This window comes from Cyrtonyx montezumae, unplaced genomic scaffold (genome assembly GCF_038088225.1).
Source record: "Cyrtonyx montezumae isolate F1298 unplaced genomic scaffold, pur_monq_1.0 scaffold_6, whole genome shotgun sequence".
Classification (NCBI taxonomy): domain Eukaryota; kingdom Metazoa; phylum Chordata; class Aves; order Galliformes; family Odontophoridae; genus Cyrtonyx; species Cyrtonyx montezumae.
The window spans coordinates 7,559,514-7,581,514 of NW_027072067.1; the positions used below are offsets into that span (position 1 = coordinate 7,559,514).

The following is a 22,001-nucleotide window of genomic DNA, read 5'->3' on the forward strand; positions in this document are numbered from 1 at the left end:
CTGGAATTGCAGTCTTCCTTGTAAGTAATTAATTTAAAGGCTACTTAAAAAAAATTTGTAAATTTTGTAACTTGTAACCTAACTTTAGGATTACAGAACAATTTATAATGGTAACAAATGTTAGATATGTCATATTGGTAATAAATGTTTAATATGTCATAGAATCTAATGGAATATAACAGGGACAGCCTAAGAAATCCAAAGTGTACTTACAAGTGGTATATATAAAGCAAGATTTCAGATTATTTCTTAAGCTACAGGCCAGGAGCTAAGTTCATTCCTTAGGTACCTCCTATTCCAGCTGTCAGGAAGCCCTTTGTGTAAAAACAATTAAAACTCTCATTTTGTGCTGGAAAGCAGGGCACACGTGTCTTCTGCACACTGATATACTGCAGAGCAACTTCTGCTATGCTATTGCTGCTGAGGTTAGCTCCTCCTCTAGAACCCCAAACCGACCCAGAATGGAGGGAAGGGAGGGAGAAGAATAACTTCTTAACCCCACGACCATTCACAATGTAAATAAATGCAGACAGACATCCTAAACACAGGAAGGACTGCACTGAGCCAGCCCCGTGATCCATTCAGGCTGTGACTTAGTCCAACAGCAAACAGCATCAATGCCTTCAGAGAAAAGCAGAGCTTCTCAGAGCAGCATAGTATGAATTCCTCCTTTATTGAGATCTCACTCTAACACTTTGAAAACAGTGCAAATCCCACTTCACAAGGTTTCCTGTATTTCCCAAATTATTTATAGTTATTGTTGGAAATTATTTCAAATAAGTCAATGTACTGCACCAACTTTAAAAGCCAAACATTTCCACGAAGTTCAGCCTTTTCTAGTTCAATCCTGTTATCACAGACCAGCAACAATAAAATGCTCTCCCTCCTTCCATTTCTGATAAAAGCAATTGCTTCAGTGGAAAAACACTTGTCTTACCAACACATTCTCCATCCTTAAGTTCATAACCTGGCTGACAGCTCAATTCCTGGAGACACTTAAATGATCCCACTGTGTTGACGCAGTGTTCTCCCCGCTGGCAGGTGTGCGTATCTGTTACGCATTCGTTGATGTCTACAAGAAATGGTTAAATAATTCAGTGCCTCATATTTATGAAGAAGTTTGCCTCTTCCTGCTCTTGTTTAGAAGGAGTCAAAAGCTCAAGTCAAATCATTTATTGCAAAAGATATTCAAATTCTGCAGACGTTTCTGCAGTGTTCTGATGAAGGATGTTTTGTCTCAGTCCCTTTTGCTAATGCAGAGTAACATGAGAGATACAACGGCAGTGAGATTTCCTTCTCCTCACTCCTCCCCACATGTTCAGGGAACTGTGCAGGACAGGGGATGAAGAAGAGGGAATAGCTTTAAACTGAAAGAGGAGAGGTTTAGGTGAGATGCTAAGATGAAATATTTTACTCAGAGGGTGGTGAGATGCTGGCACTGCTGCTCAGAGAGGCTGTGGGTGCCCCATCCCTGAAGGATTTGGGGCCAGGCTGGACAGGATCCTGGGCAGACTGAGCTGGTGGGGGGCAGCCAGCCCATGGCAAGGGGGTTGGAACTCAATGAGCTGTAAGTCCCTCTCAGCCTAAGGCATTCTGTGATTCTATGATGGAACTGATGAAATACAGCAGCGGGCAGAAGGATGATAATTGGCTTCCAAATTAACTGGACAGAAACCTCCTGGATAACTGAGTGTGAAAGCACTGACTGCTCATTAACATGTTTTCATAGGTCAGGCTATGTCCTGCTGCTTCTAGCCAGATAGAGGAAGCTGCTTGTGTGGAACTGCTGCGAGAGACAGGTTGTGAAACCTCCCACCTTGCTGCAGGTGGAGCCATGGAATAGACTCACTTCCTAAGGAATCATGTAATTGTAACCAGATAAACATGAGAATATGAGGGGAGGAACCCCGAAGGTTAAATCAACTTCATAAATTTCTATTTACATCCTTTCATAGATCTGATTTCAGCAGGTAGAGTGCTGGAAAAGTCTCCGGGAAAAACAATCCTCATTAAAAAGCCCCAACCCAGATCCAAGGAACGTGGAGCTTTCATCCCTAAAGATATTTTACTATCTTTTCACAGCATTACACAAAGCTGTGTGTGCAAGAGTCTCAAATAGCTGGTGGCTCTTCATCGTGCATGACTGGCTTTCGAGAATTCTGAATGCCTGCTCCTGAATGCACCAGGAATTATAAGCTTATGGAGTTTGACTAAAAGAAACTCAACAGAGGAAAGGTTATCAGCTGTTTTGCTGCTGTTTCTCCTGTCCCTAAAGAATGTAGTTACATAATGAGAAAAATAATTTGCAAACAAATGAACAAATCTCTCCTCACAGTGTTTGAAACAGTTCAAGATGGAGCATAAAAGCAGCTGAGCTGGAAAAGGATACCTTAGGGAAATACAGCTGCAAATGAGGCAGTTGAACAAATCGGGAGAATGTGTTCAATGTTCTTCAGAAACCATGTACAGAGCAGAGCAAACACGGGGTGAATCTAGCCATCAGAAAGAGAAACATCAACATTTCCTAGATTGTTTAACAAGGAAACCTCTTAAAGAATTGAGCTGCATCAGAGAAATACAGAGCTTTATTATTTAGTGAGGCAGAAGAGGATCTTCAGCTTTTCAAATGGGAGCTGTAGCTTCCATTTATTAGCAACAGCTGAGGTGTGCCTTACATTAGTCACAAAAAGAACCTCAATAACAATGTCATGAGGTAGAGGACAGGAAAGGAAGAAAGTGAATGAAAGGAAGTGCTTGGCATCTTCTGCGACATCTTCTGCAGCACCTTCTGCTAAAGTTGCTGACAAGGGTGAATCAACTTAGCTTCAAAACAGTGCTGAGAGACGCAGAAAAGGACAGAAACATTGCTAATGAATAGTCCAGCAAAAACACTGGGGGATTAATGGCAAGATCTTCAAAAGCAGAACTCAAGGTGAAGCAGCTCCCTCAGCTGCTCACTTGCCAGACCTTACACTCAGAAGTGTGGTACATGCAGCAGGCTCTGTTAGAGCCACCAAGACACCATGCAGCCCATCCAACTGTAAGTACCACATCACAAGCCAGTATTATATTATAACAGGTTCCCTTCCTTCCAATGGTGTTCTCTCAGCCACTTACTCTAAACAAAACAATACTGTTAGTTTTGCACGCTTATTGGTGTGCCTTATTTTAAAAATAAGATTAATTCCATTTTGTCAATTTAAGGAAAACCCAGAAGCTAGTAAGTCAAATTTCTACTCTAAACTATGATCCTGGATAAACTTCATCACTCATATCCTCATTTGATATGATGCTCATTACTACAGTGAGATCCTAGTGTTTTAAAGGATAGGAAAGAAATGGAAGCTATGACACTGAGATTGTGATGGTGACAAAAAGAATGTTAAAAACAGTGGGAGAAGGACGCAGATGGAAGAAGGGGAATGAATTCACCCTGACATTGTAGCTACAGACACCACTGCTTTCATTAGTGACAGGAGGTCTCAAAGTGCTCCATTTTTCCAGGAGTTACCATATAACATCACAGCAGCTCAGGCCTATGGAAAAGTACCCCAAACAGAAATTGTTTCATAAGCACAGGTCCTGGCTTCTTAAAGAAAATGAAAATCCCCCAAATACGCTTTTAAAAACAGACTAGTTCCTTACAAGAACTTAAATAGCAAGGATGATATAGCAAAAGTATGATGCATCTTTGACTTTTATGCAAATAAATTTGTGCCAGAATTATCTGAGGACTAATTTGAATTTTAAAATTTCAACATCCTTGAACAGATCTTTTCCACTGCCTGGACCAATGCAGATTTCTTTAGCTTTATTTATGAACTTCTGCTGTTTCCTACGACTGAGAATTTGGCAGTATGGACACTGTGCAGGGAGATCAACTGCTACACAGTCATTCTAGTTTAACAGTTGTCAGTACTGCTGTGATCATCACAATTACAAACTTTTATGATTTTCAAGCAAAGTTATTTGTATCCTGAGAATGTATTGCTAAGGAAAAAGCCAAATAGCATACAACTCATGATGTTAAGTGGCTGAGCAAGTGGTGCACATATGTTTTTTACTAACTCATATTGAAATGTCATATGCAAAGATGGCTAGAGAAAATTTTAGCACAAATGGTTTAAATGCGGTGCAAAGTATGAAGAATTATGATGCTGTGGTGAACCGTTTATACCTATCATCTTACCAACACATTTTCTATGCCTGCTTAGTATAAAGCCCTCTGAACAGATCACTCTGTGGTTGACACAGTAGAATGATCCCAATGTGTTCACACATAATTGTTCTCTGGAACAAGCGTGAGCACCTGTGAGGCACTCCTCCAAATCTGTATCAACATGTTGCAACCAAAAGGGAGACATAGAATTCTATTAGAATGATTTCTGAAATGCAAAAAAAAATTACTTTCACACTGGAGATCTCGAAATGAGGTGTCTTGGAGCTACCACATCCACACCTGCTATAAAAAGCACAGGGTTACACTGAAAATACAGCTGGAATAAACCCTCAGAGATCATCAAGCACTTGCTCATGCCTCTGCACCTTTGTCATCCCAGAAGGAGCAGTTCTTAAAAGTAGGCAGTGACACAGATGTAACACACACACTTCCCAGGTAACCTGTTCCAGTGCATTACCACCTTTACCATCAAAAACTTATTTTAATATAGATTATAAATGTCTCTTGCTAAAATTTAAACTCATTACTTCCAGTGACATTTCTGAATTTCTTCACCTCCTGTAGGAAAGTGACTGCCTTGAAATGTCCCTTTTGATTCTGACATTAATTAATCAAATTAGCTTCCACTACACTTGAGTAAGCAATGCACAGTGAATATTTATCTGGCGATATTAAATTCCCATTTTCTTCACAGGCTATCTGGAATTCCATCAAAATGATTTGTTATTCAATAAGATATGAGATTAAGAGGGATGTGGATCACTTGTGAGCAATTCTGAGTTCAGAAACTTCTACCTGCATTTCACTGCCAGCTGGTATTGTTCTTGTACATATAGATTTATAATAAAGGTATGTCACAGGGCATTGCTTCTGTCTCCAGAATCTTTCCGGTGCAAAGACATCCTTTGTGACTACACAAACAAGTCAATATAAAATTTATATAATGTGAATAATTATGATACAGCTTTGAAATTCTCCCTTTATCATGCAGATGCCCGAACTTCAGTGTCAAGTGAAACCCATGGAGTTGTACCAACCCACAACAGCACATCCATCCTACTAATGAAGCTTCACATTTTCAAGGTAAGCAGAAAAAGAAGAAAAAAACCCGACAGTCAAAACAGGTAACTCAGCAGCAAATATGTAGCCCTGGGAGGGTTCCTCAAGGAAGCAAACATGCCTGTGTTTTGCCAGCTACCATTCTTAGGAAAAAAGGGCTGTACATCTTTGGCTGAACAGACATAGCCTGGGGAGAAGAGGCAGTGGGAAGAGACACCTAGAAGGCTCAGGAAAAGTCTAGGACATTAGAAAAGAGGAACACAAAACCAGGCGTGCCTTCACCTGAAGTCCCCAGGTAACAGGCCAACTGGATAGATGTGCTTCAGAAGTAAGTTGAGAAGCAGTCCTGGTATTCCTTCTGCCAAATGCTCTCAAAAAATACACTTTTCTCTGTAACTGCCACTTGCAATTCACAATACTGAAAATACAGAACCCTTAAGGAAATCTCTTGAGATCAAAGACCAATGGACAATGTTGACAGCACTGGTAGACAAAGGAAGGGCAACTGGTGTCATCTACTTGGATTTTGACATAGTTCCACATCACATTCTTATCCTGAAATTGGAGAGGGATGGATGTAAAGGATGGACTATTCAGGCTTCGAATGGATATATGTCCAGGTGCACCTCAGTCACAAGCGGTGTCCCCCAGGGGTCCATTTTGGACTGGTTCTTTAATTCTTTATTCAGGGTAAACCTGGTAGACCCTTGCACAGGTCGCCCAGAGAAGCTGCGGATGCCTCATCCCTGGAGGTCTTTAGGACCAAGCTGGATGGATCCCTGGGCAGCCTGATCTGCTGGGGGACAACCCTGCTCATGGCAGGGGTTGGTACTCATTGATCTTTCAAGTCCTTTCCAACTTAAGCCAATCTATGATTCTATGATATAAAAATGTTTTAGCTATGTCTCTGCGTTGAACCTTAATCACTTACCTTCACAGGAAACCCCATCAGCCATGATAGTATATCCAGACAAACATGAGCATACAACATTTCCTTCCACAACACTGCAGATGTGCTTGCAGGGGCCATTATCTGGACAAAAAAAAAATTGCAAAATACATTAGTATTCACAACACAGATCAGCTGAAGTTACAAACCTCTGCATCATCAAAATATACTCCCATCTTAGATAATGGGGAGTGCAGTTTGTAAGCAACCTAGTCCAATAACCTGTCCAAGAATCCCTAGTCACCACTTAAACAATCCTCCTATTACACAGACGCACACCTGTGCCACCTTTACTGTTTAAGTTACACGGCACAGCTGTTCTGGTTACCTTAAACTAAATAGCAGGTGTGTAATAACCCTGAAATCAGAGTACAGCCTCCAATTACCTCCTCAGGTTTCCCTTGATAATTCCTCAGGCTTATACCAGAGGTAAATAACTAAGGATGTGCACTGAAATCAGATAGGTGAAGGGATGTATGGAATTTTATTCTGGCTCTTCGAACATTCCTCATCCACTTACATCTGCAGTTTATCTCTCTGACATACCTTTACACTTATCCTGCTCCTCTTGTAAGGACACAATGAGAAGAGGCTGAGAAGGAGAGGCTGCTGGGGGGATAGTGGCTTCTACTTCCAACCTTGTCACCTGTCCTCGGTCAGGATCTGTAAGGCAAGGAAGGTAGATGGGGATTAGGGGTGGCATGACATTCTCCAGGAACCCCACAGTAAGGGTCCCAGACCCATTCATCCCATTCCATAATGGTTTGTAGGAGAAAACATATTGGTGATATGAACAGATGTATATGAGTGGAGCTAAAGAGTTTGTTTTGCAGGATGCCAAGTGTTTGATGTGAACAGCCATAACAGTGCACACATGCAGAGTGCTGCAAGTTAATGGAGACAGTAACAAACATCATGGATACAGATTAGGGAGTTTGGTTGGAAATAACTTCCATAAAGTAAAATACGTCAACATCTAATGAATCAAAGTGTTAATTTTTCCAAATATTTATTTCAAGGACAGTGTCTACCTTTCATTTGGAGTAAGAGGGGAAAAAAAGCAGAACCCAAAACAAATTCAAACTTTTTCTGTATTTCAATGCAGATGAAAACCAGATGCTCACCTTTAAAAGGACAGAATACTCTGCAACGACTTTTGCAAAGCCAAATGGGAAACATGACAGCTGCTGTCATCAAGATTTCCAGCAAACAGTAACTTCAAAGGTATCAGAATGGGATTTTGGTTGTTTGTTCATTTTTTTAATTATTATTTTAAAGAAGCTCTCTTACATTGCTAAGAGTAACCCAGTTTCTGAATATCATCAAAATGTAAACTTGAATCCATACTTCTCATCACCCAGAAAAAAGCATGACCCAACTAACAGTGACAACAGTAAATGAATTAGTGCAACTGCTATACAAGTCTTGGGCAGGGAAAAGTGATTTCATCATAAATAAAACAAATCACAGACATGCAATGGACCACAGTACAAGAAAGGCCAATACAACACACGTGACTGTGGCACATCCAAATGCCATGAGGCACTGGGACAGGTAGAAACACAAAGCGTGTTATCTAACTGCAGAAAGGCAGTGAGCAATTTAAACATGTCCAGTGAAGGTCTCCACACTCAGAACATGACAGATGTGCACATACACAGGGGAATGATGAGGAGCAAAAGGCCAAAATGCCACACTGCCAGGAAGAGTACATATGCTTTCGACACTTAGTGAGGGGAGCGCCCTGCCATCTCCCTTGCCCAGCCTTGAATTTGACTCAGCACCACATGATGACAGTAGCAACCCTTCCATGCTTAACTTTTTCTATGCATCTCAGCTGCCTCATTCACAGTCCTCTATCCCCATGTCTCAACTCTCTGTCTCAGTAGAGCTCTGTAAACCCCTCTACACCTCCTGGCACAGCCATAAGCACTGCAGTCTTGCAGGTCTGCCAAGAATACTGACTCTTCAGATACAAGATTAACCTGAATCTGCATTTCAATGGAGTTAGTAATGAGAGAAGCAAAGCAAAGCAAAACAAAAAACACAGATATGCTTCAGGTGGGATATCAAGCCAAATTTTGCAGAACTAAAATAAGAACCATCTTCTTTACCTCTTTTGGATCAGGCTCTTTCCCCAGAATTTTAATACACATAACAGAGCAGACAGCTGCTGCAGAAACGCTGTCAAACACATTACTGATGTAAGTGCTGTAACATCATGTTGAGAAGAATGACATAATGAATGCTCATTATTTGGCTTGGGCATAAAGAATCTGAAGTCTGAGGAATTTTGTCATGGGATAGCAACACTTCTTTTGCTTGTTAAGTAATTGAAAACACTCATAACTATTCTAAGGTTTCAACTTTTTGGGTTATCTGATTTGAAATCTTGCCATTGGAGAAATCCAGACACCAATACAATTACTACACAATAAATGTTCTTTTCATGACTTCCTCTACAATTGACATATTTGGATTTTGTATCACTGGAAGATTTTAATGATTCAATTTAAAAACTGAAGTTCAGGAAGTAATGCTGTGTGTCTCTAACAAATAAAGTTTGTCTAAAGGAAAGCTAGCTATGAAATAGAAAATGACTCTAAGAAGAAAAGATATTCTATTAACAATCTTTACAATTCCTTGCCTGAAAAGTGGAAACAGTCTTGCTTTGAATACATTAAATGCCCACCCTGATACCGTGCCACAGATACACAAAAAATGAAACACAATCTAAGTTTCCAAGGGTGTTTTTTTTTTCTTGACATTTTTAACCAGAACAATTTCCAGGGAAAGCATCCATGCATTAATACCTGTAAAAAACTTCACCATCTACAAAGATTAAAAAAAAAAAAAAAAAAAAGCTTGGTAGATCAGTAAAGGAAGCAGAAGGCCACCATTATTCATCATGTTTCCTGCTCATGCTCCTCACCTGGAGAGCAGCTGGTCCCATCTTCTTGCAAAGTAAATTCTGGGAAACACGAACACTTGTAGGACCCTACAGTGTTTATACACAAATGCTGACAGAGTTCCCCACCATACAGAAGACATTCGTCCAGGTCATCTCCAGGCAGGTTATTTGACAGTTCAGCTTCATTACTGATGGACAAAGCTTCATTGTGATCTTCTGTCTCTGAAACTAACACAGAATATGCAGGTTCATTAGGTCTGTACAGTATGGAGCATCTGTTCATGGAAACTTCAGGTTCAGTAAAACCTACCCAAAATAGTTCAAGGACGGGATAAAACGCATCCATCCCAAAGATAAGGCCAGTGTTGAGTGTCCACTACCTCTTTCAGTAAAGATGCATGGACAGACTTTTACAGGAGGCGTGGAGAAGACTGGCATTGGGAGGTCACAAATTCCCCTTCTGCACTAACAAATAACACTGCTATCATCATTTGTAATAAGGTACCACATTGAAGCCTCATCTAAAACTGCCTCCACTGCAGAACCATGTTGATTTCTTTTTAACTTCAGGAGCAAAGGTTAACCAGTTAGTCTGGAAGCTTTTCAACATCACTACCTACTGATTTATTAGCTAACTCTGCAGCTAGCATTACAAATATTCTGGGGCCCACTTAAAAATGACATCTTATCTACTGTTTTTGAACACTGGCAAAAAGCACTTGCCATCTTTCATCTCTTGACCAAGTTTGGCAAGACTTTGTGATATTAAAATGCACTCAGTGAGTTTCATAGTCAGCGTTTCTTAAACACATACATGTGAATTTTGTCGCCCAGTGAAATCTCTGCTAAGTTGAAATAAATCATTACTTACTTTGACAAGAGAAAAAAAAGAACAACACCATTTATTTCATGAGAAGGAAATAGACAAAATGTGAACCCTACCCTATCCAGGAGGTTACAAAGGAATTCATGCATGACAGGTGGCTGCAGAGTGATGCTAGAAGGAGTGTTGACCTTGGGGTGAGGGAGGAAGCATAGCTGTCTCAGCTCCACATTTGCCATGCTTCCTTTGTCATGCCTCATTTGCTGCAGGGATTTAACTTAGCTCTTCAACATCACTAACTTCACATGATGAAAGAACAAATGAAACTTGCAGTGCTCTGGGACTGGAAAGGCGACAACAAACTTCAGCTTTGCTTCTTACAAAGTGCCTTCCTGTCCACCAGTGGTCTAAAGAGACCTTTAAGATTAAAAAAGAAAAATGAAAAGAGAAGAAAAAGCTGCCATGCAGATTTTACCCAGCTGGTCCTCATGTCACACACTGCATATCATCCATCTGTTTGATGTGGAGGCAGGTATCTGCACTGAGCAGTTCTGGGGGAAAAAAGTCACTAAAGGGAAGGTATGTTTTGAGGATCAGAAACACCTATGTATTTTTTTTTCTATTTCAAAACAATTTTTAAGAACAGGACACTCTATACTTGATCTGAGAGGGAAGGCAACTGTGCTGCTACACCATTACTATTTCCATCTCCTCCCCATATGGCCAGGTGAGACAGAGACTGCATTTGCAATGCCTTCAAATTAAAAATGGAGACTTACTCTTCTCAGGTGTGGCAGTTGGCAAAGGTTCAGGATGCTTTTTTATTTCCGGATGGATGAAGTGATCTCCACCTTCACAGCAGGACAGCATCACGTGACTGCAGGGGTAGCCCAGATTTATGTTGGATTCGCAAGTTTTCCCCTCACTCCTTAATCGCAAGCCCAGATTGCAGCAATCACAGCATTGCTGAAAAAGAAAGAGATCATTAGTAACAAGGATTTCATAAAGTCTGCTTCAGGGAAGAGCCCACACACACACCTGGAACTGATCTTCACTTTCTTTAACAGTGGAACATCTGGAAAATCGCTTAGCTTGCAAACATCAAAGCTTTACTTGTGCTTGTTTTTGCTATTCTTGCACAAATGGGGCACTCACAACTAAGGTACTCACAAAGTCTTGCTGTTACACCAATTTCAGCTACTCCACATGGAACGATGTAGCAGCACTACAGATTGCCTTTTTCCAGCTCTTGCACATAGCCATTGCTTTGTTTACAGTATACTGGAAGCAAAATAATACAGATCCATACATCTCTGCATTAGATCTTGAAAGATGGCCAGCTGCTCATAGCAATGTGAAAGAACCGGAAGCACCTTGCATACACACAAGTTGCAGCAGCAGCCCCTGAGATGTCAGTGACACTGCTTCCTCTACAGCCTGCTGCCCTGGAGGCCCATTGGGACCTTTAATTACCTGGCTGCCTCAGACCCCATCCCACCAAAGCAGTGCCCACAGAAAGGCCAGGGTGTATTTTATGAGCTCTTTGCCTTCCTTTTCTCTCCTGAGTGAATCCAAAGCAGCAGCTTTGCTGCTAGGCTGATGCAAGGAGGCCTCCCCTTTAAATGCAGTCGCTCCTGCAGTTTCTGCTGCTGCAGGCTGCAGACAAAAAAAAACCTTGTGCTTTACTCCATCATATATAAACCTACTGCACATTCAGGACAGAAAAGTGTTAGATAACTTACATCAAACCCCATATACATTTCAAGAAGTCCATACTGTGTATGCACAGTGGATCCTTAAGCAAGCAAGGAATCCGAAGAACTGCCCACTTCAGAGACATACAGAGGTCATATGTGAATTGAAGACGTTTGTCTGGATTTAAATAGAAGTGTCCTGACATCCCTAACACAGGAATTTAAGATGTCTTCACTCTGATTGAATAGTTATAAAATTCAGGCTGTTTCCCTCTGCAGCACTTCTGCTAATGAAGACATCTAGCTCAGCAGCACTCGTTTACAGTTTGCAGCTAAATTCCAAGTGCCTCCCTGAACCAAGAGAAGTGATTTCAGCCCATTCAAATACTCAGTCCCTGAGCAGGCGTCAGACACATAAAATGAAGGCCATAACTCAAACTGGCACCAGTTAGCTATGTCAACGGAAAGTCCAAGGGCTAAACAGAAGAAATCGAGCTAAGCTCTCCCTTCCCAGGAGAGAGATCTCTGACTTGAGGAGAGCAAGTAAGAAAAGAGCTGTTGTAAGGGCTGGGTGCAGTATGGGAATGGAAAAGAATCATGTTTCATGATTAACAATCCTAGATTGGCATTCACATTAAAACAAAGTCTGTCTCCACCAAGGAGACAGGAAAACTTGCTCGCCAGCAGCCCAATCTGCGGAAACTCTTCTGCTGAGTCACTTTCTTCAAGAGTCATACACTGTAGCTTTAGAGTTTCCTGGACATTTCATGTACACTGTGTGTCCCCTGAAAACAGCTCATGCTTTATATCCATGACTTTTATGCTGAAAGGTCCCCAAACATCTCAGCAGACTGGCACTCCCCTGAAGATTTGGCTTTTTTCCCCAAGATCAGACTGATATCTACACTCAAATATTTGTGAGAAGCTTACAGCACCTCTCCTGCAGATGCTGAATTACTTTTTGACACTAAAGGGAGTAAACTACATGTCCAAATTAATCACTTAAAAAAATCTACCTATCACAAGCCATGGTCGTGCTAGAAATTAAGAAAAATCCTGTTTTCATCCTGAATCTCCACCTTCAACTCAATTCAAAATTCTACTTTCTGTAAATATATTTAGTTTTGGTATATGTTTTTCAACTTCCATATTCAAAACAAAAGGATTTATGTATAAAATATATTTCACTAAAGTGCTGTAAAATGCTGTAATTTTTGCCATGTGAAAAAAATAAGTGTTTTTCTTCAGACAGTTTTGATTCACAGTTATCCCATGTGCAGGCATCACAGAGGGTACTAAATCAGCCACACACTTTTGGGTTCACATATTTTCCAGATGATTACAAACGTCTCATTTTCCAGTAGAAAAATATATTCACCAAGAAGTTTCTTCAAGAATGCAAAAACTTGAGCAGCTCTGACTTCCTTTGATCCAAGCCTGGGATTTCACCAGAATTACACAACTCATTTGACAACAAACACAACTATTTGTTCGTTGACGTTGAGAATCATATCTTGGGAATGGTTTCATTCACAACTTGCTCTGCTCCTGCATGTTTATTACCTGGAAGCAAAAACCCTGAAAACGTAACATTGGGGCTGGCACAAGGCACAGTTTCATGAGAATGTTTTGTGACTTGCTTCAGTTAAAACAAGAATGATGAACTTTTCTCTCCTCACTCGCTTCTGAGGAATGGCATGTGCAATAAGACTTACTGCACACACTAAGCTCCTCCTGGTGTTGGTGAAAACCTAATAATTCTATCACACTTCAGAATTATTTTGTCTGCTTTGAAATACAGAAATTCCTTTTGCATTCTAATGGTAGACTCCAGGCTCAAGTAGACAGTAGTTCTGAAAATGACAAATTGGCAAAGCTAATTAAACTTTAAACTCTGGAGTAGATGCTCATACATTTTGCTTCTCTGGTGAACAGTTATCCACAAGAATCACCAACGTATAAGAACAGACAGAACTAATGAGTTTCCTGCTGAGACAACACAAGCTGCACTTAAACTTAGATATAGCTATGTAAATTATTATCAGAGTGAAATGAATTCTGAAATGTAACCTTCTGGTAAAAACAAGACAAGCAAGATGCTGAATCTTCAAACTGGTTTAAATTGGTTTGGCTCCAGTGATTCTCATAAAGCAAATTTTATTTATAGAAGATGAGGCTGTGGCTTGTGATTTGTGATTTGAATCGCTGGTTAATGGTCTGCCATTCCTTATGAACAAAAGCTTCCATCATCATCTAAAACACTTGTTCATCCAGTCCATCGTTTTGTTTAAATGAGAAACGAGGCTGCAATTCAATACTACACCCAAGCAAACTGTTCAATAATGGGTTTTTCCATTATACCTTTGATTGAGTTTTGTCCTGTCATTTTCTCAAGTCTTCCACCACAGATATAAAAATACAAAATGGTCTTTTCATCTATTTGCAAAGAAAGGAGGCACAAGTAATACAGCAAGTTAAACCTTAAAAATGCAGATGGAAGTAGTTCAAATCAACACTACCATGAAGTTCTTCTAAAAGGGGCTGCATCATCAGGCGACTGAAAACTAAACACAACAGCCAAGAACCTGTAGTTCTGCATTATTTCCCTGCCTCACTCCTGCAACTTTATAGGTTACTGAGCTCCATAATAATGCACGAAGAAATTACTGCTAAATGCATGAAATGAAGACAGCTCATATTCAGAACAAAACATACAGAAGCACCTCTGCAGCTGACCTTATATGATGATCCTCCACAGGTATCACTTTCCTCTGGTCCACACGCATCTCCCTCCTTTGCAGCAATCATGCCAGCCAGGCAGCTGTTCTCCTTGACAGTGGAGATGCAACACTGCTTCTGAGCGATTCTGCAAAGGATTACAGAGGGCAAACGTTCACTGACATTCAGAGGACATCAGTATGGGATGCAAAAAAAACCCAGAACTACTGAATTCACAATACATTCCACACATTCAACATCTCTTTGACATAGATGTCAATATTAATATAATACTGTTTATACTATTGAGCTTTGCAGGATATATATTTTCTTCCTTCTAATAAAAAGATGCACTGCTAAAGGTTCATAAGGACAAGTGCTGAGGTCACTCCAATTCCCAAATGAAATCAAATAGATGTTAACTGCTAGTGACTACTTTAAAATCTACAGTGGATTTTCCACCCCCTGTCAGAGTGAAACCTGCTTTTTTCATTCATATACAAAAGGAAAGACCAAACAATCACACTTTTCCTTCAGCTTTGCTCCCTGAATCAGCCCATCAAGCTGTGCACGATGCGGACTGCCACCTCAGGAAGGATGTGTGTCTGCTTCCATACTAGCGATGGGCTCCACGATGGGAAAAGTGATAACTGGGAGCTGCAAGCTACAGGGAGTCTCATGGATAGGTTTTATTGAGAAGATGAGCTATAGGCTGGGCATATGCAAGAGTGAGTGACGCATCAAACCTCAGATGAAATCAAGAATTATGTTACAAGTAAGGGTAGACTTGTGTTTTTGGGCAGATTTGGTGGTATGAAGGAATTGGGTAGTTTTTCTTTTCCTAAGAACAACATGGATGTCCATCTGTGGCTGATGCAGAGTCACAGGGCACTGCCTTATGGGGTACCCTAATAGTGATGATTAAAGGTTTATGTATTTCCACAGCCAGTGCCTCAAAGCAAAGCAACTGCAAGAGAAATATTTGCAAGCAAACAATTTTTGTCAGTCAGATACTATTATCACTGCTACAGAATACTGTTGTCCTTGGAAACAAAAGCTGCTCTTCTCTAAGTGTTTCCAATTCAGAGCTTCCATTCTAATGGTTCAATAAAAAATTAAAAAAAATAAAAAAGAAATCCGTATCTTTTATTCCAGTTGTAACCAACTGGTGATAGCTACTTGGTTACTTTAAAGTTGACAGCAGTTCATTTGTCTGCTTTATGTCCATATGTTTGTTCTGGATTCCATAAGAGAAGCATAACCAGGAAGTGGTGGTTTGAGTTTGATTACAGGAAGGGGATTACCACCACCATATGCTTTGCTTTCTAATCCAGTATTAATTGCCAACTAGAGTTTTTGGTCGTTTTTTTTTTTTTTTTTTGGAGTTATGAATGGTTATTACCCAAATACATTCAAGAACAACTAACTACCTATTATAGCTTACCAGTGCAGCAATGCCACTGTATTCAACTGGTATGAGTTGCTAACTGCAATGAAGCGGGTCAGCAACATCATGACTCGTACAGCTGATGCTAGTACTACACAAACAAACACTGCTCTATTCTCATAACACACTGCAGTCATGAGATAAAAACATTAAATGGGGTCAGATGACATTTCATCCAGACTGACATCCTGTCCCTAATACAGCCAGTGGTGCACGTTCACTGAGTATTTTTAGATCTCGCTATCAATGTCCCAGGGCTTCCTGTAACTTTTCTACTTTAAGTTCATTCATCTAGATTAATTTCTGCTCTTTCAACTTGTTCCTGGTAGTCCCAGTTACAAGAAACATCTCCGGTAAACGTCATTCCTACGTAATTACTTTCCATTGTTTAACAGTACCAACATTATCTGTAGCATCAATGTAAAGAGATAAATCATATTAAATAAAGATTCCGGATAAGAAAGGTTTGTGTTACTGCATGACATTTAAGAGTTCTGGAGAAAATGGAAAGATCACAAAATTCACACCGCTGGACAACGGGATTTTGCAAAAAACCTTCATGCAGAGCAAAAAATATCATCATGTCCATGTCTCAGAAACACCTTACATTCTTCTGCTCAAAGAACGTGGAGCATTGCATTTTACAGATCCCTTCCCCTTCCTGCCTGCTTCCAAGCACCTTCCTAACCCTGGTCTGACATTTCTAAAAGCTCACCATCATCATTTCAATTAACATATTTCCCATCCTGCAGTTAGTGTTGTTCACTACACAGAGATAGTCCAAGTCAGGATGTGAACAGAAAATGTCCTGAGGCATCAAGATACATCAACAAGTAGCTCTGAAATTTATGTTTTTGCCACATGAAGACTCCATGTGGAAAAATTCATCTTTCAGTGCACTGAGGTTACATATAAAACCTAAATTTAGACACCACCTATCCCAGAAGAACAGCGACTAATTCTTGCAATTAGTATCTGTTATCTGCTTTTTAAACACTGTAGGCACTGAGCTGAGTTAGCAGTGGCTCAGGAACTTGAGATACCTGCAGGGATTCTGGCACACACACAGGGTGTACAGATACGTGCATGGTGAGCAGCTCCACTTGCTGGCACAGCTTCTAATGAGAGCAGCAAGATTCCACTGTGCTTTCAAGGTTTTCAAATACTTCTCTGCATTACACGTACCTTTAAACAGGATATTTAGAGGTGTTCCTTAAATCTTTAAAACTGGGACAGAACAGAAATTCTGAAGTAAAACAAGTGAATTTCTGCTCTCACATTCTTTTAAATCCCAGGGATTCACAGGGACCGAAACGTTTAGGATCTGACTTTTTCATCTAAACTCAGCCTCAGAAGTGCAGGTGCAACTCATTAATGTATTGGATTTACACTTACTTAGGCTGAGGTTGGAATTTTTTAATCTATCCTTACTTTGTGGACAGTTGGTATGTATGGGTTATGTCATATCAGCTCCCAGTGAGGGAGATTTTAATTTAAAGGCACTGTGATACAAACTTTGATTAAAAAAAAAAAAAAGATTTTGCCAAACTTCTTTAATGCTGAGAACACTGATATCACTCTTAGAGTAATCCACCTGCTCGTGCTGGATCTTTGGAGTCTCAGACAACTTTGCAGTCAGCTCTTCCTGAAGCATGTTTCAGTTGAAGGTATAGGAGAAAGATGGATGAACTGCAGCTAGCATTATACATTGTCCACTTTACTTGGTACTCATCATCCTTTTCTTGATGAATTCAAACCTGGCACCCTCACTCAGACCAGATGCTACTGACACCAGCAACATTATCAAGACTTCTGAAACAGCAGCCATTCAAACTGGACAATAAACATGTCATCTAATGATACAGTAGCGATTGCTGCCTTTAGCCCTTGCCAAGTGGAATACACATTCAGATACTTTGCTCTTCTATTTATCTGCAGCTCCACAGACATACATAGAACATGGAAACAAAAATATGTGCTCTGCTCACAGGAGAAGAAGAAACCTTATTAAAAGGCATTTGCTCTGACTGGATTTTGTGGAAAGGGATGAGGAAATCCTTCCTATTTTGCCATGGTATGTTGCAGTCTACCAATAACTTACACCAAAAACAGATCCGTTCCCAGTCTCCTGGACATTCCATGAGCTGGAAAACCATGCAATTTATTCTAAAGGGCTGCTCTCTACATTACTACTACATGATTGGTTTTGGCTTACATACCTGCAAATATCACCATCCACTCCACTGACAGGAGTTTCTGTGCACTCCCCATTGTCTATAGCCCACTGCTGTCCAGCTCCACAGCAGCTCTCAATCAGCTCCTTTGTTGAACCTGTACAAAACACACACAGCAAATATTTGGAGTGGAATGTATCATGTTTGGCTCTGCTTTCTTAGTTGAGAAGATATTTTAAATAACAATTGGTCAGGATTTTTATACATTTCATGCGATCATATGCAAAACAGTTTCTTTTTAAAATATCAAAGAATTATATGGTATTAGAAAGGAAAGGAGAGCTCTCGGAAAGTGGCTGTCCGCTCACTGACTCTATTTGAGTCAAAAGAATTTGGCCTTAATCAACCTTTGTGTATCCAAGTTCAAGCCAGACTGTACTCAGCTGTGTCCTTACAGGGCAGAAATCCAAGTTATTTTAAATAGAAACTTGCATTCAATCTTATGTAGAAGTGTATCATTAATACTGTTTGCACTAAAATCCACTGGACTGGATTTTAATCTGCAGTTTCACATTGGTGTAGCCCTTCTCGCTGCAGAAGAGTAACTTGGCAAATGGCCATTATCATAACATAATTCTTAACATTCTGGAACTGTACGTATGCTACTGCAAGAGATTTTTTAGTAGTATGTGATGTGCTTAATTATACCTTGTAAATTAATTCTACTAGTGGCAGATATGGAATCACTAGCCCTCTGCTCCAGAAACAAAACAAATGACAGAGACAACACTGATATCAGTAGTACCTTAGTGGACTCGATCATCTGTCTACTCATGTCTTTCAGTATAGCATTGCAGAAACAAGAAAGAGTTTTAAATAGAAGACATAACTGCTCTGTAGACAACCCAATCTCTGGCACATTCAAAAAAATAAACTATAAAATATTGTTTGGCCAGCTCCAACCCAGAACACATGGCCCCACTTCCCATCTACCAGATCCCAAACTTTCGGAGCAGTTCACAGCTATCAGGCAAGAATACAGTTGATTCCTTTCAGAGAGACAGGAGCCATGCTATAAATGCTTCACGGCTGTGATTTCACAGTATTGATATACATGTCGGCACACATAATAAAGACAGTGCTTCAGACTCTGAGGCAGTGGCACCGTGCTGATGAGTTGGAGCAGTGCCTGCTCTCTTCCATCTGAAGTGCTCCAGTTCTTTGAAAATCCATTTATATGGAGATAAGGAACATTTTGTGCATGTTATTAATCCTTCCAGGCCTGTGTCTGGCATGGATTGCTACCATGAAGGGGAACCAAGACAAAAGCACCTTGAAGCTGTGCCTCGAGATGTAGGGGATGTGTGGACGCAATGGATCTTGCACAGCTCCACATCACTCCCTGACCAACACCCAGGAACCCACGCTGTGCAAGAATGTGATTCCAAGGTCATCTCTCAACCTCTTTTTAAGTAAATCTCTCCCAGATCAGTTCTGCCTACAGCGGCGGGGCAGGCCTCTTTCTTTACAAGCGTTTTGGGAAAAATACCCCTGCTACAGACCGGCACTGCTGAAGGTATTCTGCTCTCTGATCTACTCACCAGCAAAACTAAAGATGTGGAAAACAGCCTCAACTAGACTGGCCTTGCTCGATGCTGGTCTTATTAGGGAATTAGGGAACTGCATTCAGGTTCACAGAACATCCCTGCTGCTATCAATTTTATCAGAGAATCCCCCCCTCCATGTTAGATGGCAACCTCTCCAATAGGCCAGATTTATTGAAATTAGCCAAATCCTCTCTTTTGTCTGCATTTGGTATGTTGTACCAAACCATACACACACACACACACACACACATATATATATATATATTTAAATCTAACACAACTATACATGTTTGCTGAACTGGTGACAATTCAAAACATCTGGGTATCCATGGTGCTCTGCTCAGAAAGAACAGACAGCCTACACTGCCAGAACATTTCTGCTGTCACATTCATAGCTATTATTCTGTTTCAGACAACAACAGAATTTTATGCATAATCTTATAGAGCTAAATGGTCACTGGATATCAAGATTAAGGAGTTTAAATGCTGTGCTATCTTCAACGTTAAAAAATTCTGTAAATAATAGAAACCTCCACAATGAAAAATTATTCCTTTGTAGTTGCTGCAGTTAAGCTAGAAGACAATATCGTATTTTGGAAACTGTAAAGTTGTCATCATTAGCATGGCTTGCTTTAGAAAAAACAACTACAAAAATTAAATACATATTCAAATATGGTGCTTGCTATCATGACATAACTGTTTATGAGAAAACCACTTTAGGAAACTGTATCTAAAGGGAAAAAAATGAGACGGAAAAAGAAAGAATGCATGTTGTATTACTGACTGAGGTCTGCTGGGAGAAGAATGAGCAAGTTACATTTCCTTCAGCATACTTTAATGTCCATGGGGTTCATTTTGCATACACTGTAGCTGGGCTCTAACAACCCTGAGCACAACAGAGCAGAGCAGCTCTGAGCACTCCAGTTGCCAGCTGGAGCCCCTTGTGGGACGGTCTCACCATATATATGCCCATGCCATGGCACCAAGGATGGGCAGGATGAGAGGCGTTCAGGGCTGAACCTGAGCTGCCTGGGGAGGTGAGGGGGCCCTGCATGGCTGCTGCCTGGCACTCTGCTCCTGTTGCTCCTTCCAACAAGGAGTCCACTAGTGGGCAGACGGGATTAGGGTAAAAATATTTCAACTTTTTTATCACAGTTTCCAATGAGAAGGGAAAACAGTCCATGGAAAATAACTTTTTGTCACTAACTCCAATGGATGGAACAGCAGCAATCTCATGGCTCAAAGCAGCAAACCTTGTGCCACGTATCAACCAACCCTTCTGTGCCTTTGGTATGTTTTGACATTGAATTAACCAACAGAAACTCCAGAAAAGCAGAATCAGTTTTGACAGTGGACAACAAGAGACAGGTTTGTGATTTCAGGAAAAAGAAACTGTGTTTTTTGTGCCCACAAACCCCAATCATGACATTTATGTTTACAAGGAGAAGTGAAGAGGCACGAAAAAATTCATGTGCACAGCACAGCATGCAGATAGATACTGAGTCTTGAGGGGGAAAGGAGGCTGTACCTCACATTTTGTAAGTTTTATCTTGTTTTCCTGAAGGCTTACGGGGAGAGACAACCCAAAGCAGTCTCAGTGCTGCCCTTAAAAATATACTTGAGTCTTGAAAGCTGTGTTACGTGTAGAAGTTGCTATGTGACATGAGAAGGATGATATCTGCACTCAAAGTAGGCAGAAAATACAGCTGGTACCAGATAATTACAAAACATTACTACTAAACAGTTTTTCAACACAGTTTTAATTCAGTCCCTGGTGGAAACATCGTTAATTTGACCAAGTGTTGAACCACATTCACAGCTACAGTGTTGCCAGTTTTAGAACACAGCAGAATTTACTAATCTATACTGCAGTATTCGACTTGATTTATAATTCAAATAAAAATGAGCTACTCATTCTTCACTAAAGATTCAATATCAGATTGCCTCATTGAAGTGCCATACTATTAAGCAGTCATATTTACAAAATATATTGCCTTTTGTTATGATCTTGCAAATAATTAAATCAAGAATGCAGTTATAATAGAATGAACAAGCTATTACTTTTCATCTCAATCAAGAATCTAAAAAACTGAATAATTCATAATAGGCCTTGCAGTCATTAGCATGGATTTATGAGATTTTGATTGTACATTAGCAAGAAGAAATATATACAACTAGATACATGCACAAGACTGCAGATCATGTACACTGGTTGGAAACTTAAAGCTAAATGTATAACGGACTTAAAAACATTTAGAAGTTCAATGGGTGCTTTGTTTATTAGGGGCTTTCATGATTTAGAAGTAAATCTGCATCTCTCATGCAAAGCAAATTCATTTGAGAAGATCATAATCTGAGTACTTGCTATACTGCACGCATCTTCACTACTTCACAAAGTCATTTAAGAAGATACCTTACAACAGATAATTTACTATTTAT

The 22,001-nt window shown here is 40.2% G+C and overlaps 1 protein-coding gene across 1 annotated transcript in view; it reads right to left on the reverse strand.

Annotated features, from left to right (window-relative positions):
• The window catches only part of FBLN2 (fibulin 2), an 83,727-nt gene that overhangs the window by 14,118 nt on the left and 47,608 nt on the right, over positions 1–22,001 (reverse strand). Inside the window, exons 3-9 of the mRNA XM_065749253.1 lie at positions 18,001–18,112; positions 14,353–14,482; positions 10,702–10,888; positions 9,121–9,327; positions 6,735–6,851; positions 6,171–6,272; positions 938–1,072 (exon numbers count right to left, since the gene is read on the reverse strand). Of these exons, the coding sequence (XP_065605325.1) occupies positions 938–1,072; positions 6,171–6,272; positions 6,735–6,851; positions 9,121–9,327; positions 10,702–10,888; positions 14,353–14,482; positions 18,001–18,112 (990 nt within the window). The remainder of the gene's footprint in view (positions 1–937; positions 1,073–6,170; positions 6,273–6,734; positions 6,852–9,120; positions 9,328–10,701; positions 10,889–14,352; positions 14,483–18,000; positions 18,113–22,001) is intronic.